Source organism: Calonectris borealis, chromosome 6 (assembly GCF_964195595.1).
Source record: "Calonectris borealis chromosome 6, bCalBor7.hap1.2, whole genome shotgun sequence".
Classification (NCBI taxonomy): domain Eukaryota; kingdom Metazoa; phylum Chordata; class Aves; order Procellariiformes; family Procellariidae; genus Calonectris; species Calonectris borealis.
The window spans coordinates 24,041,454-24,059,817 of record NC_134317.1 but is presented as its reverse complement, the minus strand read 5'-3'; the positions used below and the strand labels follow the sequence as shown (position 1 = coordinate 24,059,817).

The window sequence follows — 18,364 nt, the reverse complement described above, 5'->3', positions numbered from 1 at the left end:
AGGAGGAAGGGAGAAGGTTGTGCTGCTATAGCCCGTCCTCTTGCGACGAATGTGGAAGAAGAGGACTTGACTGGCAAGTGCAACCCCCTGGTTCCCGGTCCATATTCCCCAGCTGCTCTCAGGATGATTACCCCAGGTCAGGAAGAAAACAGAGAGACAACCCACCTCCACCCTCTGAAGCCACATGGACCCTTCCTTATCCAAGCGTTTTAATGGTATTGAGGTACTCTGCTGTTGCGGAAAATGTTTTGCAAATTGAAAATAAGCTGTCACGCTTAAAGGAAGTGACTCAAAAGACTCAGGGGCAAACAATTTTTATGCTGAGGCAAACACATCACATGGCTGTGACAGTATGTTTTTTATATCAGTATCGTGCAAGATTCAATGCCCATCACTGCTTTACACCGCACTCCTCAGCACATCTGCCCGTGTCTGTATACTGTGGTTTTGCATTCACTGGAGAATCTCAGCTCCTCGTTATCTCTCATATTTGACTATTGTTATATGTATGTGCCATATAAAAATCAGCTGTGTAGCACAATGAATCACAGAGGTGTGCAGCATCACACTGAATCATATACGTTAATTGTACATCACAAAGATGTATGGCATCGAGATGAATCATGGAAGAACGCGTTACTGATGAATCAAATACAATTGTTTCATGAACATCAGAGGTTTTTCCCCAAGGTGTGATATTTTGGCATGGGAGAGGCAAAAAAACCCAAACAGTGGAGCAGAAGTATATGTTTCTGGGCATAAAATAAAACATATTATTTCACTGTGCCATAATAACTAACCGGAGTAAAGTTCAGCAAGCTCTTAAGCGCTCGGTGCAGTAAGTACACAAAGATGCTAAGAAAGTCAAAAAGCAGGCGCTGATGACCCCCTTCCGCCCAGGGGCAGGCTCAGCATCGCCAGGACAAGCAGTGAAGGAGGTTGGCAGGCTCTGGCTTCCCCTGGATATGGCACTTTCAGACACTTTTTGTCTGATCTGAGAGTGCTTGTGCTTTATTATGAACTGGTCTGCTGGTTAGCCTGGAGAAGTCTCCAGACAAAGTCAAAGGTGCCACGTTTTAAAAGAGAGCACAAATATCAAATGCAAATCACATGAAACTCATGCTCTGGAGGAGGAGAGGTGCCACATACTTTGTCTCTTAAATGCTGTGACTAACGTGTTTATCCTTCCTGTCTGAGGCAATTGCCAATTAGTCAAATGATTTTTAAATCTATTTAAATGTTAAATCAGTCTATTCACTGGCATTTGCTTCAGAGAGCAGAGCACTTGCATTCAGAGGTCTCTTCCCTAGAGTGCTTTGTCCAGGCATTTTGTCTAAGGCTGTGTATCTGCAGAGCTGGGATTTATCATGTCTGACTTTAGGCCCTGGCTGCAGAAAGAAATAAACTATTCCAGTAGCGCATGAGAAACGAGGGGGTGGTTAATATTTCCTACTCCAAGAGTAGGAGTGCAGAGTCTGCATCAGGCACTGTGTTAACATGCCACTGTTTAAAACACGTAATTGCACTTGCTCTATTAGAGGACAAGAGAGCGAAAGCGAAGGAGCCTGTGCGAGGACTCTCCAACCCCAGTGGTAGACTATCGTGAATTATTACAACAAGGTTTTAAGTGTGCACTTTTGGGTTTGTATTCTTTCTGCCCTCTGGCGAGTGAGTCTTCAGGTGTTTTCATGTTTTTTTTCCATTATCATGAGAACTAAAAAATTAGCTAGAAAAGATCAGAAACCGGAGTAATCGGAGTTTCTTGGGTGGTCATAATACCGTCTAAAATAATCGGGCAACACATGGCGGTATGGTTTTCCCTGCCTTTTTGAGCAGCAAATTCAAACTGAGAAACTCCCAAGTTAGCTCTGGAGAACTCGATCCTAATCTCACGCTTCTTTAATTTAGAAGGAACAGGCAGAAAAAGAAAATACTTAAAAGCTAACAAAAGTTATTGTAAAGCCACAACAATTGGCAAGAGATAAAGGCAGCTCTGGCAACTTTTAACTCAATTTTTAAGTTGAAAGGATTCATATGAATTGTCTCTTTACATCTCATTGCCACACTGGGTGTGCAATGACGTCTCACCGCCTTTCAACATGGAAAATATAGTTTCATGCATTACGTCCAGGCAGTTTAAATCATCCTGCCTGCCAAAAGCAGCAGTCACACCCCTCCCCTGCCCGGCGAGCCCTGTTCCTGCCGCTGCGCTGCCCACCTCGCCTTCTGCCAGCGCCGTTTTTGCACGGCTGCAGGGTGAACTGGGCTGCCGAGGCAGAGCTACTGCAGGGAAAAGCAACCAGTTTTCACCCAGATCTGAATGCAGGTCATCGGGCAATTGCACGAAGACTCGTGCCAGTGCAAAGGGAGGAGAAGAGCAAGGGCTGATACGAGCAGCTGAGAGGGGACGGAGCGTGGAAGTGCTTTTTTAGCAGTAGCGAAAGTTTATGCCAGCTTAAACTGTACATGAAACTTTAGACACAGATAATTTGGAGATGGACACCTGCTCCATATTTTTCAATTCTCCTTCAAGACTGGCTCAGAGTTCAGCTCAGGCTTAGTACGGAGGTTTCTTTGAAGCACTTCTTCTCTGGCTGATACGGCTTGCCTCCATTTCTAGCTTAAAAAATTGGCCAGAAAACATGGTGGGGGTCATGCCTGGGGTATACTGGGACGAAAGATTGTACACACATTGCTGTAGAAGATGTAGCACTAGCGTACGCCAGTGTTAATCTAAGTAGTTTGAGCAACAGTAGCAGTAACAATATGGTAGCATTAATTTTATGCCATTTGTACCATCAGGTTTGCGACCTGGAAGAGGTTCACGAGCGGCTCGCCTGAAAACCCTCTCTGCATCATTATTTTGGCTTGCGCTGTCCAGACTGAAGTTCATGCTGGTATGTCCAGGTACGCTGCAACCACACACTTCTGCAGTTACACCCCAAAACATAACTAGCACAGTTTGTTTCATGACTAAAAGAGAACTTGTGTGGTACTGCTAGCCAAAACCAGCTGCATTTAGTCTTTCTGAGAGATGGAGTCAGCGAGCTCTAGCAAGTGGAAAATCTAAGGAATTGCCTTTGGATTTGTCTCAGAGGCAATCCTGCCTTTCCTGCTGCAAATGACTTGGTGAGTGTGCGCCCACAAACACCGACCTGATGCTACATGCAGCCCCCATGCCCACACAGCCGGGGCCGATTCCTGTTTGCTTCAGCAGCTCAGTCTTTGGTGTGCTGTGGTTAACAGCTAATTCTCGACTTTCTTGGGGAATGAAGAAAGATAGAGCCCGCACTAACCATCGTATGTCTCTTAGACCCACACAACTGGTATTTTTTTCTGCTGTTGTTTTCTCATCTGTTTTTTGTATTAGAGAGAAAAATAAGGAATTTGTGAAAGTGCCTATATTGTATATATAACATAAAATTGTACCTTGTTATAAATATTTATTATGAATTAATTGTAAAATTATTGAGCACAGGATTATTAAATACAGACTAGAATGATAAAATACAGGCATTCGTGTGGCAGAGAAGGCCTGTGTGCGATGGGTATTTTACATGTGGATCAAATACCTGCTTTGTGCATAATGGTTTTCAGAACTGGCAGGCTACAGCTTGTACGGTATTTGTCTTTTGATCTGGCATGTGTGCAGTATAAAAGCACATATAACTTCTACAAAAATGTCAATATAATTACCAAAGAGATAGCAATGAGATGGCAAAATATTAACAAGAAATAAATTTCCTGATTGTTTTACAAGAATGGTTTTCTTATCTTTTACTGGCACCACAATTTTTAGCCGATCATTATACTCGGCTGTAATCCATTCAGTAGTACTCTGCTCAGTTACCATTTCATTACATACTTATAATTATATATATATAGCTCATACTCCCTCTTATATTAAATTTTGTGGTCCAGTAGACTTAATTTGTTGTTCTAATTTTGGCGTATTTTTTTTCTGAAATGTAATACGGCTTAACAGTGTTTTCTTTGTTTTAAAGCTGTACTGAATTTATTGTTGCTGTGCCCATTTGTGTTTTCTAATCCACACTACTGCGAGCTCCACTGAAGCAACAGTCCCTTCATTTCCCTTGTAATTTTTTTCCAGTAGGTTGCTCGGTCATAGGGATTCTGGGGAGAGGCAAGCACAATTCCACCTCTGAGGACCACCAAAGGAAGATGACAACACAGAACATTCAACAGCTGGTTTAAAGCATCGTATGCTATTTTCTTTATTAAAACTAATTAATATCTAACTATTCAGTACCTTTAGCTTTCTTGGAAAGTAAAGGCAGCCACTGGAATCATGAAAACTTTGGCCATGGTTGACAGGGAGTCAGTTTGAACTAAAAAGAAAATATTAGCTCCTTTTAATGATGTACTGTAGTATTAGTAGCTTACATTTTTTGCTGCTTGTTTAATCCAGAGTACATTAATTAGAAACAAATCTGTCTGTTGAAGATCACATCTTTTTCTCTTTGGATTTAGAGATTAAATAAGACTAGAAAATGTCCATAATATTAGACTGCCTCAGAAAAGCCCTTATTCTAGATAAGTCTGTTTAGCTGCATCATCTCGGTCCCTTTGCCTGTGTTTCCAGAAAAAGGTGATCAACCCCCCCAAACACTAGCACACTATTAACAAGGGCTAGTTGTGACAGGAAGAAAAAAAAAATCTGTGCAAACCTCTAAATAGTTTCTGGCAACAGCACTAACTGATCAGGAGCATCACAAAGGAGTTACATGCCAGACAACTGGAACAGGAGAAACATTAGGGCAGGAATTACAAATGGAAGGAAATGTTAGATTTCAAACAGACACTAGGCAGCAACCTGCCAATACCGCAGCCCTCAAGGGTCAGTCCTACTGAGAATGAGGACTTCTAAAGAAAACCCAAGGCAACACTGGCTCTCTGTTATCTGAGAACATCCACAATGCTGCCGACGGTACTTCTGCGCAGAAATAATGTACACCTGCGAAAAACCACAAAGAGTCGGCAAATGCAGCTAGCGGATTCACTTGCTGGCTCGGACAGCATCTGAAGAAAGAACTATTTAAAAACACAAGAGGTGGTGTTATAATGAGGAAACCATGGAGAGCAGAAAGCTTATGATTATTGACAGAAGTTGATTAAGAAATGGATTATTGTCCGTTAGGATGTTGGAGTATCTACTGTCACCTCTATCCTACGTATCTTTATGTAAATTTCCTTTAATTGAGGTATTCATTTACAATCATTATTTTCATTGGTAATGTGCTTTATTTGCATTTAAAAGCAAAAAGAGGAAAAAAATTAAACACAACTGGCTGACCCCTGCCATGTGACAAAGGCTTTGCTTTTTGTCACTCTGACCCAAATGGATTAGGGCCAGGAAATAAAGGTCAGTCTCTTACCAGTACCCCTGTGTGTCACATTTTTATTACATGGAGTTTCCAAGAAAAATATTCCAATTTGCATCAGTAATTATGCATTCTTTATTCTCTTTTCTGAGTTTATTTTGAATTCAGAAATCACCTTTGAGTGCCAAACCTATTAAAAGTGAACCCTTTGTGAAATATCCTTCAGCAGTTAGATGTAAATGGTAGATTTTGTAGCTGTACATGCTCTCTTTTTTGCCCTTTTAACGATAAGAATCTTCCTTTTTACAGTAGTCCTCCCATCACCTGAGTCATAAAACACCAACACCATTGGGTTACTTTCCTTTGTGAATTTACAAGTTACTTCCTTAGTTAGGTGCTGTATGAGACCTGTATTTTATTGCTAAAGGAGTGCACGGGGCAGATGAAGTAAGAGCCAGTCTTACACGTTATTAGATGCCATGCAGGTAAATGCACGGAGGATGTACCCTGGGTGCTCCTATGGCACACTGACCACAGCCTTTCACCACAGTGAGAAGCTGGAGATCCCCGTGTCGGGGAGCTGGTTTGGGGCGGCAGTGCCTGTTCCCAAGAGAGGCAGAGGGGTGAGGGTCCCCTCCGGCCGCTGAGGCCGGCCATGCCGTCACCCTGGCCGAGGGCTGGCCAGCTCCATGGCACGGCCGCGGGGAGACGTCGGAGGATGGCCGGGGGTTCCCTGGGCACAGCTACAGCCCTGGAGGCAGGCCTCCGCTGGCTGTTTGTGCTTGAGGTGAAGATAAGCTGCTGTAAAAGTTTCTGGTTTAGTAATTTTAATGATAACTTTTTAATCTGGTCATTATTTTCTTTGATTGCTAATACCTTGACCTCTGGTGACAGCTGCTGCTTGTGCCTGCTAAACTTTAATGCAGGCTACAGTAAAGAACATTATGGTTATTTGAAAAGGCAGGGTGTAATGCATTTCAGATTAACAGTGAAAGAAAAGCTATTCAAGTTAGAGGTTCACTTTGCCATATCACTCTCTATGCTGCTTTCCTTATTATCAGTACAAAAAATGAAAGGAGAATAGCACATCTTTTAATTTTCTTCCACTATTACCTCTTGATTTGCATTCAGAGCTCCCAGAAGAAATACCGCTGAATTCAGAAGTAGTCTATTTAAGCTGCATGGTGTTTAAAAATCGCTGGAAGAGGTTAAGGTACTGTATATTATGCAGTTGACCTTACTAAGAAGCTATGTTAACAATTTAGACTTATAATTTTCTGCTATTACATTTGTTAAAATATTTCTTTTTTTTTTTTTTTTTTTAAGCAAAATTCATTATCTCTTTTGGTACCCCTGCAGGTTAAACCTTTTGATTTCTCTCTAACTTATTTTGTAAGATTTCTAAATTGTATTTAAACTTCTTGTACTTAAAGGGTTGTTTTGCCAGTGTCTCTTTGAAACGAGGGACTTTTTGTCTGTCTCTCTGTACCTGGTCTGCAGAGGCTGTGTGCCTTCACAGCGTTTTCCTTAGGAGGAAAAAACCCAAACCCTCCATCTGCAGAGTCCTGCAAATACATTTGAACTCTTTTATCTGCCACTGAGATGTCTTTGTGGCTGATCGGGTTTGAACAAGATGTCTGGGGAAAGTATGTTGGATCCTGCCTTTACCGAACAGTAGGAGCCTCCTGGTATGTTGGATTCAGCCCCCCTGGATTTAACCTTTGTTCCCTGGCTCTGTCTAGCGATGGCCAGCACTGGGCCTGGCCATTGAGAAAAACAGCAAGTCCTAACAAAGCAACAGAAGCCAAATGTGCCAGCGGAGGGGGGAGCTGTACCCTGGGACTCTTTAGGCTCTGCAGCCCTAAATAGAGGTGTTTGTGCTCTGTACCGCTGCTTGAGCAAAAACCCGCATCCGCGGTGGAACCCTGTCATGCTGAACGTTTTCCAAAGTGCCCAAGGTGTCACCATCCCGGCTCCGTGGGGTCTGCAGCCTCACTGGTCCCCGGCAGCAGATGTTTGTCATGGACGCTGCCTCCCATCACCTCACATCTAAAAACTATAGCTATGACTCTGCCAGTAAATAAAACAGGGTCAGGGGCTCTGGGGCCTGAGGCCAAGTAGCATGGACCAGCCATATCGGCACTGTACCACCTGCGACCCTCAGACATCATTAATCTTGAACAGATTTATATTTTTTCAGTCTGAAGTGTTGAAATAAGGAGGGGGCTGTGCTGCAGCGCTTATGCGGTTCGTGCAAGCGGGTGTGATGGAGGTGCGAAGGCTCTTGGGACCCGCTGGAGGACTGCGGGGAGGGGTCGGAGACAGGCCGGACAGGCTTGTCCGTATTTCCCACTGGCAGTGGTCCCTGGTGCATGCTCCCCAACAAATAATGGCTGGACACTCATGCGGTGCTAGCTGGCAGGGGCCAAAATCAGGCCAAGCAGTGTGCTACAACTCAAGCAGTAGGGACCATCAGCAGCGCAGGTCTGGGGATTGCCCGGCCCTCCTTTTCTTGGCTGTGTTGGCACAGCATCTGCGCCAGGGCTTACAGACCGGCCCCGAGAGCCAGCAGAGAAGGGGTGTCTCTCCCTTGAAGCAGGATCAAGTTGTGACTCGCAGCTGCAGGCACAGGGTGACACAGTATGGGTGTTTTGATATTTAAATGTTTCCTGAGTTCCTATTCATTCTTCACACTATTGCAACAGTCACTTAGACTTTACGCAGCAAGAGCAATATATCTACAGCTGCCTTCCTGCTGGAAAGTCAACACAGGGAGCGAGAGAAGCCCAGTATGGATCCCCGAGCCAGAAGGTAGTTTTATTCATTTAATCTCTAGGTATGTAGACTGTGATCAGCACCACAGCAACTATCTGAGCCACTTGAATGAGTTAGATACAGAGATAGCAATATTTGTTATTTATGCAGCACCCTTTATTGGAAAATTAAAAAATGCCAGATACCAGTTTCATTGAGTAGGTAAACTCCATTCGTTTGGTGATCTGGAGGTGCCATAAAACCTCTAGTTGTATCACTGGGATATATCTACATGATAGAGACCGTTTGGCAACAATTAAATAAAACAGTTAGAGGTTCTAAGGAATAAAAGAATAAACCCAGGGGATAAAAACATACTAAACGGATGAAGAATCGGTCTATGTGCAGAGCCAAGCTGAAACTTGGCAGCTTTATAAACCAGTTAACACAGAAATAAATGAAAGTCCAAACAATAGGAACAAATCTGGAACAAATAAAATCATGAACTCACAAATGTTATAAATTGATTGTAAAGATAAAAACGTCTTTTGAACTAATTGTGTCCCTGTAGTTTATTCTTCTGCATACTTTGCTTCTGGGAAGATTCTGTATCTGAAAAAGCCATATGAAGTATATTCATAGAGCAGTACAAACGGAAATAAGAAATATTTCTCACTTGAAATAATAAGACACAAATTTGTCTCTATGTTATTAGCTGGTTTTCCTCTGAATCATCTTGAACTTCCTAGTCAGACAGCAAAGTTAAAATAAATTATTTCATCATGCTGCAGAATATTTCTTAACTGTGTAATTCTTTCCTTTGCAGAATGCAGGTACTGAGCAGATAGTGGTTCTATGTGTCAGCATTTCCCTGGTGACTCTCAGCTTTTGCAGAATTTATGTTTTGACTAAAAGGTTGTAATTATTTTTATAGATAAAAAAAAATAATCTTTATGTGTATAATGACTCCACACAGTTATGGTCAACGCCAAGAAAAGTATACTCTGCGTCTGAGGAGAAATGTAGACTATATCAATGAGGTCATCTCTGAAGCCTAATTATGAGATGATAGTTGCAACTTGTAATTTCAGGCTTAATCAGTTTTATGACATCCAGCTTTGCAGAAGAGCCAGTGTGAATGCAATAGGAAGGCCTTTTGCCTTTTGAACATCATCATTCCCTTGGCACACACTTGGCCACCATCCGTGCTTGCCCAGCAGTAGTACAGCCATTCCGTGGAGTGTTCAGGCCAGCACAAATCATCTTGGAGGGGAAAGGGTACGTGCCATATCACCTCTTCCCTCATGGCTGCAGGACCTGATGGACCTCCCTGGGGTGACCGAAGCCAGAGGCCTCCTGAGTGCCACATTAGCCGAGGTCTCAACTTGAGTTAGCCAACCCGAGGTAAAATCCTGTCCAAGATCAGGTAACTTGCAGTGCTCACATTAGTGACCGAGCAGGGCAAATTAGTCAGACAGCTGAAGTTAAGAATACATCCCTTCTTCATTTAAACCTTTCCAATTTAAATGTTTTCTGTCTTTACACGGGAGGGCAGTTCCTTAGGAACTCTAAACAAACCAGCTAATAAAAGCACAGTGTTACATCACTGCAAGACTGTCATCCCCTGTGGCAGGGATGGATCTGACTGGCTTTACGTTGGTCATCCATATCACAATGGATGCAGGCTAACTGTGGTTTCGAGGCCCAGCAAATGACAAGCAAAGTTTGCTATATCAGCCAATTAATAGCATCGATATTTATGCAGGAATGAAGCTGAAAGTGCAAATAAGGCCAGCGACTAAACCTTTCCAGCAATTACATTTAATAAGGTACTGCGTGTTATTTACAGAAAACACACATCACACAATTCCTACACATAAAGTGTACACAAAGTATAAAGAGAAAAGCTGCACTCCCGTAACATGCTAAACAAAATAAATAAAACTGGATTATTTTGGCACAATAGCTATTACATAAATAAATATTCTAGAACATAATGAATTAACATTTATTTACAGTCTATTGAAAGTGCAAAACAATTGGCTGAAAATGAAGATATTTGTAAATGCTTAAGACCAGAAAATATGTGTTAACCAGCCACAATTAATTATAGCTGAAGTTTAAGGTTTTAATGTCCAGGAAATTATTCTCTTGAAATCCGTTTGTGCATATTGTGCTCTTTTTGAACAAGTCCTTTGCTACCTTTATGCTATTGATTTCGACAACCTTACTGTCACAATGGAATTTTGTAAAAACCTGATCGGTAGTTTAAAAAAAGAAGTAAAATGTAAACACAGATTAATCTATTTATCATTCAAAATATTTTCAGTCACGTCAGTTTTCTGAAATGGCTACACTGCTTGCTGTAGTAGGCAGTACGATTAAGATTAGAAGTTTTTCTTAGTATCTGTTGTATTTCAAATGGAAATATTTGTAAGTCTCCTCTGAATGGAACTATACCTTGGACCTCTCTTGAACCTACATCCTTTCATCAGGTGCTTACATACATTTTCTACTGAGGTCACCAGGAGCTGGGCAAGCTAAACTGATGATCAGTTTTGGTCCTGATCTAGAGAATAAATCATAAAATACAGATTTTTAATTAGGGAGAAAAACACTACCTCCCTTAGAATTGTTAGAAGCTAACTATTCTATCTTTTGCCTTTTTTTATCCATATGAGAAATCATTTACTGCACTTTAAGGTGAATTAGCAGTTCACAACATGGCCACCCGTACAGCTACAGTGCATGAATTCTTCCTCAGCCAAAGTTCTCTGACAGGCCGGTACATTGTGCGTTGCGTAAGACCTTAGAATATGTTTTTGCTTATTTTTGTAGTGGCAGTGTGGTAGCAGAGAAAGTGAAGTTCTTAACAAGTGACCTTGACAGGATAAAAGATAATTTCTCATCATTGCTTCAAATGTTTATGCTCGACGCGGTTCTAGTCGGTGAGACATGTGTGATAAAGTTCTCTGGTTGTCAATCACATTTAATTGCCGCACATAGCTCCGAACATCCTGATGGTTCTTATTAGTTAGGGCTGCGTCGGGATCTGGTGAAAGAGAAATGATGTAGGATTGATACCCTTAAACTAACAAATGCCTGAACAGAATGCGTAACTCTTCACAAGCTGTCACAGCAAATGCCAGATCCTGGTGAGTTAAAAAATATTTAGAAATCACTCTCTTTGAAATCTTTCCTCTATATCTGATAGTCTTTCTGGTTACTACCCCCACAAATTAACTTTTTCTCTTAGATATCCTTGGCTACATTTACTCAAATTGATGGCCCTTGGTTACAGTTTTATACATCACCTTACCAGTCAATAGCTATAAATTATATAGCTAACTAGTATGATTTAAAGCTGCCCATCTGCTTTTGAACCAGCAGCTTTCACACAGATTTAAAACAGTGTAATTGATTTAAGCCTCCTTTCATGAAATATTCCCATTTCTAGCTCAGTATTAAATATTTATAACACTAGTGCTTAGTGGCTGCTCCATTCAAGCCTCAAAATTCACTATCTGTTTACATTACTTTACTTTTAACCGCATTATACCTACTCCAACAACAATGATGAAATACCACTGAGTTAAAATCTGAGCATCTTCAGCCTGACAGTGAACAGCTCGCAATTTAAAGAAATATGTGTTAGGTAACTTAGACTTCTCTAAAAGAAAGATACTGAAGCATCTACTGTATATAAATACACATAGACACACACAAAAAGCATGGGACTTAGATATGATACATCTATATACTGACATTTTGTTATATCATGTATAGTGAAAATCCACTTTCATTTCTAAATATGTGGAGGTTTCACTAGTGCTTAATACATTAAAATTAAAAGATACATAGGCAGAAAAACCTTGATGGTGGGAGAGGAAAAAAAAGCTCCCTTAACTTGATCTTCTCAAGTTAAGCTTTGACCCAGATGGAAAGAAACTATTTTTATAAAAATGTATTGTGTTATATTATTTATTCTGTTCATAGAATCATAGAATCATTAAGGTTGGAAAAGACCTCTAAGATCATCGAGTCCAACCGTCAACCCAACCCCACCATGCCCACTAAACCGTGTCCCTAAGCGCCTCATCTACACGTCTTTTAAATACCTCCAGGGATGGTGACTCAATCGCTTCCCTGGGCAGCCTGTTCCAATGTTTAACCACTCCTCCAGTAGAGAAATTTTTCCTAATGTCCAATCTAAACCTCCCCGGTGCATCTTGAGTTGCAACTTGGCGCAAAACGAATGAAGCGCTGAGGAAATGCCAGCGTGACTGGTACTGACCGTGCACCTAGATGGGATGAGACCCACAGAGCAAGCCTGTTTGACCACACAGCTCTGTCATCTTACATGGCCTCAAGTAAGTTCTGGTAATTATACAGACAAACAGGTTTTAAGTTCATCACCTTATGCAGTTATGTCATTTATAAACGTCATGTTTCCAGACTGGTTTTCTATAAAAACAGGGTTTATCCAAGTAAGTATCTTGCATGTATCTGTGTGCTGCTGTCTGCTAGCCTTATTTCAACCACTTCTGAACACACTGGCTAATAAGAACCAATTCTAATTTGACAGATGTGTAGAGACCTCACAGATATTTAGCTCCTTCACATGCTTGGAAAAGAGATGGAGGAGAAGGGGCTTATTAGAGCTTCCTGAAGGATATTTCACCCTGTGAAACATCGGAGGATCCAAACATAGAAGAAGCACTGGAAACCAGGCTTTTCAATTCTGGTACACACAGAATTAGCTGTAATTACTGTAGCTACTGATGATAATGCTGACTGTGCAGATGCTGTAATACACTTACTGAAAGATTGGCTTCGGCAGAATTTCACCGTCCTGACAGTGTTGGCAATCATGCGCTGGAAAGAAAAGATGGGATGCAATCAGGGAACAAGCACTGTATTTCATCATCATTTAAACAAAGCACCTAACTGTGCCTGAGTGTGAAGACGTATGCCAATAAAAGCAGTCATATGAATGAAAATATAATTTTAATGCTGATACCCTCATATGTAGGGTGTGATTTGCATTTACACAGGCTTTAAGTGAGCATGAGTGTAATTTATATGTGCTCAGAGAACCCTTTCCCTTGCTTGGATGCTGTAAAAGGCCTTAACTAAGAATGACAATCAGCCCCTTCAATGTGCATGTCTTTAATAACATCTTCCCACATTAAAAAGTAAAAGGAATATCATGTAGAACACCTTGGAGTATGTACACATGTTAATTTCAAGACCATCAGTTCCTAACAGCAAGGTCATTTCTAGAACATACTCAGCAATTAAAGAGCTTTCACCTTTCATATGAGTTTGAGTTTAAAATGCAGCCCTCCTGGAAAATGACAGCGTCAAATGAGCGTGTGAGGGTGTATGTTTACTGATGCCCTCTGGAAGTACGCTCGATTCACAGGTGAGAAGGCCACCATTAGAACTGTGGCCCTGTTGGCAAGTTTCATCAAGCAGACCTGTTAGACAGTGTTAGCTTGCACAAGTGTATCTAACCCGACATGAAAAGTGGATTCACTTTTGCTGGACACTTCTACTGGCAATTCACAAAAAAAGCAGAAGTCACTTCAGTCCTTCTTGGCTGCACTTGCTCGTCAGTAAATAGGCCATCACTTCACTCACTTAGGTAAGAAAATATTAATCAATACATTTTGCTCTGATAAATCAGACGCTGTTTTACAATAGTTTTTAAGAACAGAAATGAAGGTAAGTCATAAAGCAAAACATTTCAGATTTAGTTCTGGACTGCAAAATTTTAACTGGCTTGTGTGATTAGCACGACACAGGTAATACACCCACCAGTGCGGGGGCAAAGTTAGTTGTTCTGCATAACATCAAATAAACTGAAACTTCAGCAGTAAAACTGACTTCCTTAGCTAGATAGTTTGATTCAATCACTGTTTTAAGGACAATGTTTGTTTCAGTTTCTTTTGCTTGGATTAAGAAAAAGCAGAGGAGGGAAAGGCTATTCCTAATCAGAGTCTAATGTTTGTTCCAGCACTTTAACATGGTCCAACAATTACAACACAGCTACAAGTTTTAACACAGCATACTCTCACCAGGCTGCTTCATACCTTCTTGAAATTTTGTGTGAGATTAACAAGCTAGTCATAAGCCCTCACACAATGGAATGATGTATTTCTTGCCAGTAAACAGTAAAACCTAGGGCATACGCGCCTCGAAATTAATACACAATTGTATTCTTACATGAAAATGATGTTATAAATAAAATACCTTTGTGAAATCTGTCATTCCAGACGTGGGAAGCACCAATGTAAAACATTCCTTACACACATACTGAATAATCTTAGACATTTTAATGCACATTAAAAATCGGTATGGCTGGTGGTCAGCATTAGAAACACTATTGAGATATATCATGTACTACATTTTTGTGGATTACACATTGTATAATCAAATTAAATGTAGCTATTCTGAAAGTGATCTAAAATATTTTAATTCTAAAATACAAGTTCCCAAAAGATCTAGTGAATTTGGATATGGGTCTGCTTATATTGTTCCTATAGTCATATGTATTTACATGTGGAAAATAAGTAGATTTCAAGTAAGAATCATTTTTATCCTATGTTAATTTTCATACCTCTTCAAGCAGATTTTCTAAGGCACTTACCTTACAAACATTCTCATATGTGCTTAGCATTAATCAGTGAATAAGCCCCATTGACTTCAGTGGAACCGCTTAAATACTCAAAGATAAGCACCCATTATAATACTGGATTGAGACAGAACGCACTGCATATTACAGTGTTGGTTCTTCAAGTCTAACCCAATCAAATGAAAATCAAAACAACATGAACATGTAAACATGACTGTCTCGTAACTCTATGGATTCATATTTGGCTCTGTTATATGATGTTACTATTTTGATTTATACCATTTCAAAAAGTCCTCCCCTAAAATAACTACTTCAAAGAGACCACGAAGTTGAACTGCACCAGCCAACCTGATGAAGTTTCAAGAGCGTCTAACTTCAAGGGAAGCTTTGCTAAGGACACTTCATTTTTACGAAGATAGCTAGTGTTGCTTGATGTGCTTTCTAGATGGATTGTTAACACACACCCTAATTTTTCGTACCTGTAAATGTTTAGGTTTTGAAGCCTCATTTCATAATGATCTTTGGAGCTAGACTGTAGGCTCAGTGTTTGATTAGTTTAGTATTAAGCTTCTAGGTGAAAACTTAGATTTATCAAAAGAAGTGTGTTCTGTGGAATCATTTTACTCTTTTTTTTTTCTTTCTGTGGGGAATTTGTTCTGGAAAAAAAGCATAGCATTCAGAATAAGTACTGTAATGCTGTATTGTACTGAAAGACAAATATGTGTGTAGCGAAGGTTTTCAAAAAGTTTTCACTATTTCCTAATTTCTCATTGTTTGGGCTATTCCAGGCAAGGAAAACCAAAGTGGCAATGAATTCGTCTGACTTCTGGTTAAAGGCTGAACTGCCTGGCTTCCTTCAATTGGCTAAAAGGCTTCATTTTAAGGAGTTACTTTGCCTATTCCTGAGGATAATCTCATTCAATTTGTGCATTCAGAAGTATCCTGGCAATGATGAAACACAAAGGAATGAGGAAGTGGGTTAAGGCAGAATAAATGGAGAAACTGTGGCCAGAAGACAGCATCGCAACCCAATGGGGAGATTCTGGAGCATTATGTATCCTTGAAGCACTCCTTTCACATTGCTTTTTTCCAAGTGCTGTTGTATTGTCTAATATAAACTCAAAAGAGCTCCTCTCTGGAAGGTGCAAATCGAACAGAAAGACAGCATATGAAGCGAAAGTGAATTTCCCTTCCTGAATCTTGTAGATAAGTTGGATTGTCTTCTTCTGATTTAAGAAAACTAGAAACATGTACAGAGAAAATGTTCAGATGGAAGTTTAATTGCCAGCTCCTTAGAATTTTTCTTCAAATAGAGGATTACCTCTAGTTAACCTCTGTTTACTCACTGTGCTAAGAAAGCCATACAAACCTACATTTGGATCTTTCTGAAATAGAACCAACTGCATAATATAACAAGCAACCACCACTACCAGCATGCTATATATACACAACAATACCCTTTCAAGTTTTATGCAGTCTGGAATAGTGGCAGCAGGCCAGCACATTATCTTCTAATCCATTCCAAACCCAGGTTTCTAAATGTTATAAATATTCATATATGCCATAGAAAACTACTAAAGGCTTTAGTCACACACTTTTTGCATAATCTTCATGTTCCAAAAATGAAAGAATGTTTGCCTTTTTTTCCATAAGGATCAGAGTGTGAATTCCCTTTTGTTCATCTCCACAAAACCCGAAAACCAATATGCGCAGATTCTCTAATCCTCATTTCACACCTGAAGGGTGAAGAGGCTTGACAAAAAGAGGCATCAGTGGCCAGAATCATGGCACTGCCTTGTGCTGCCTTGGCAGGTCAGGATTTTCAGAGCTCTTCTGTGGCTTCTGCTCCCTCTACAGGTGCGATTTCTGAGACATGCTGGGTAGTGCGACATGGAGATGGTGCATGGAAAGTGATCTTTGTTCAGGCTGTCTGATGATTTGAGAAATGGCACTGATAAAGTTCCCAAATAATTGCATCTTCCCTCTGCCTATGAATACAAAATTCTGTACTGGCAGTCAGAGGGCAGGATTATGCAGCTGGGGTTTGAAAAAAGCAGAAATGGGTAAGTGGTCAAGAGTATGAAATATTGCCTGTCCTTAAGGAGAGTCATGCTCAGTACTTTCCTCACTTTCCTCTCTCTTCTTTCCCTGGCAAGACATAATTCTAGGAAAGAGCTTTTAAATTTTTTTCTAAGTATATAGCTATAAAAGCAGTGTCACTTGAATGTTAGATATTGCCATGTACTGTGTTGCACGTTGTAGGTTGCCTGTATCTGCTAAATCATACAGAGTTTATAGGAACTAATACTAATGACAGCTTTGGGGGCTCTCCTTCACCTGAAAAGAGGGTCCTTAACGGACCTAAAAGACAAATGTGAATTCTAGATCACAAACTAATCGTGTTTGCTGTCTACTGCCATCTTTTTATCTTTCACCTACTTGCAGCTCTCAAAATGTCCTCCACCTGCCAAACTACAACTACAGCATTTTAAAAACTTTACAAGCCTATTCATTCCTTGTTCCTCTATGACAAGTACGTCTTCAGTTTTTACATAGATGGGTCTTCTAAAGCAACACTTACAACTAACATCTACTGTCAACTCACTACTGGAGAAAAGATGCAGATAGTCTTTTACCACACAAGGTCATGGAGTATATGCCAACCTAGAAGGTACATCTGAGCAACACCATGGTGGAAACAGCTTGTACCTTGTCTCCATCAGCTTCTTACAGTGAGATAAGTAAAAAACCTTCAATACTTCTCTAAAACCATGTCTTGTTTGGTACTGAAGACAAAGCCTTTTACTAAATACTGATACTACTAATACCAGTAATTTAATTATTCTGTCTACTTACTGACAAAAGTATAAATAACATGTTCCAGGCTGGATTTTAAGGCCAAATGCTTGTTTCCTCCATCCCCCCGCTTGCTTCATGCAATAAATGGCATAGTAAAGAGCACAAGTACAGTGCAAATACAAAGAGTATACCTATTTCTGACACATTCAATATTGTTTGCCCACATCTTGTACAAACTAAATGGGTCCGCTTACAAACTTCCCTCTTTACACATAGCTGTGGCTCTAACACACATGGTATTCTCCTCCTTGGCTACCTGTCCCTGCCCTCCCACTCCTCACAGCCTCCTCCAAATAAGAGGCATCCATGGGGATCAGGAGATGCGGAAGGGGAAGAAGCAGCAGTCAGTTACAAAGGCAGCAGCACAGTTCTGTCACTACACCTCTGAAAAGACCGGTTTATAGGAAAGTGTAGCAGGAAAAAATTGACTCAGTTCCTTTCCTTTTTAGCTTGACTTGCTAAAAAAACCTAGGCTAATGTGGTTTAACACCATCTGTCTGTTTTTCCCTTCTTTAGATAATTTTGTCAAATTTGAAAAAAGAACCCAGAGTTTTCAAACATAAGAAAGCGCCTACCAATTTTCTGTGAAAATAGATGGCTGTGTACAAGAGGAAGATCATGTAAGCCCCCTCTTCTCCTCGTCTCCTTCAGGGAAAAGGCTGCAGTGCAAGTTCCTATGTTATGACAAAAGCCTATTCACACAGAATTCCCCAGCCATGAAGAAACCACACATGCCCCAGCCACGAAGAAAGCTCTGAGCAGAGCTCAGGCA

General features: G+C 40.6%; 1 protein-coding gene across 1 annotated transcript in view; it reads right to left on the bottom strand.

Annotated features, from left to right (window-relative positions):
• Positions 1-9,901: 9,901 nt before the first annotated feature.
• Positions 9,902-18,364, bottom strand: part of RAPGEF4 (Rap guanine nucleotide exchange factor 4) — a 159,389-nt gene continuing 150,926 nt past the window's right edge. Inside the window, exons 29-30 of the mRNA XM_075153951.1 lie at positions 12,917-12,971; positions 9,902-11,148 (exon numbers count right to left, since the gene is read on the bottom strand). Coding sequence (XP_075010052.1) covers positions 11,021-11,148; positions 12,917-12,971 — 183 coding nt within the window. The 3' untranslated portion in view covers positions 9,902-11,020. The remainder of the gene's footprint in view (positions 11,149-12,916; positions 12,972-18,364) is intronic.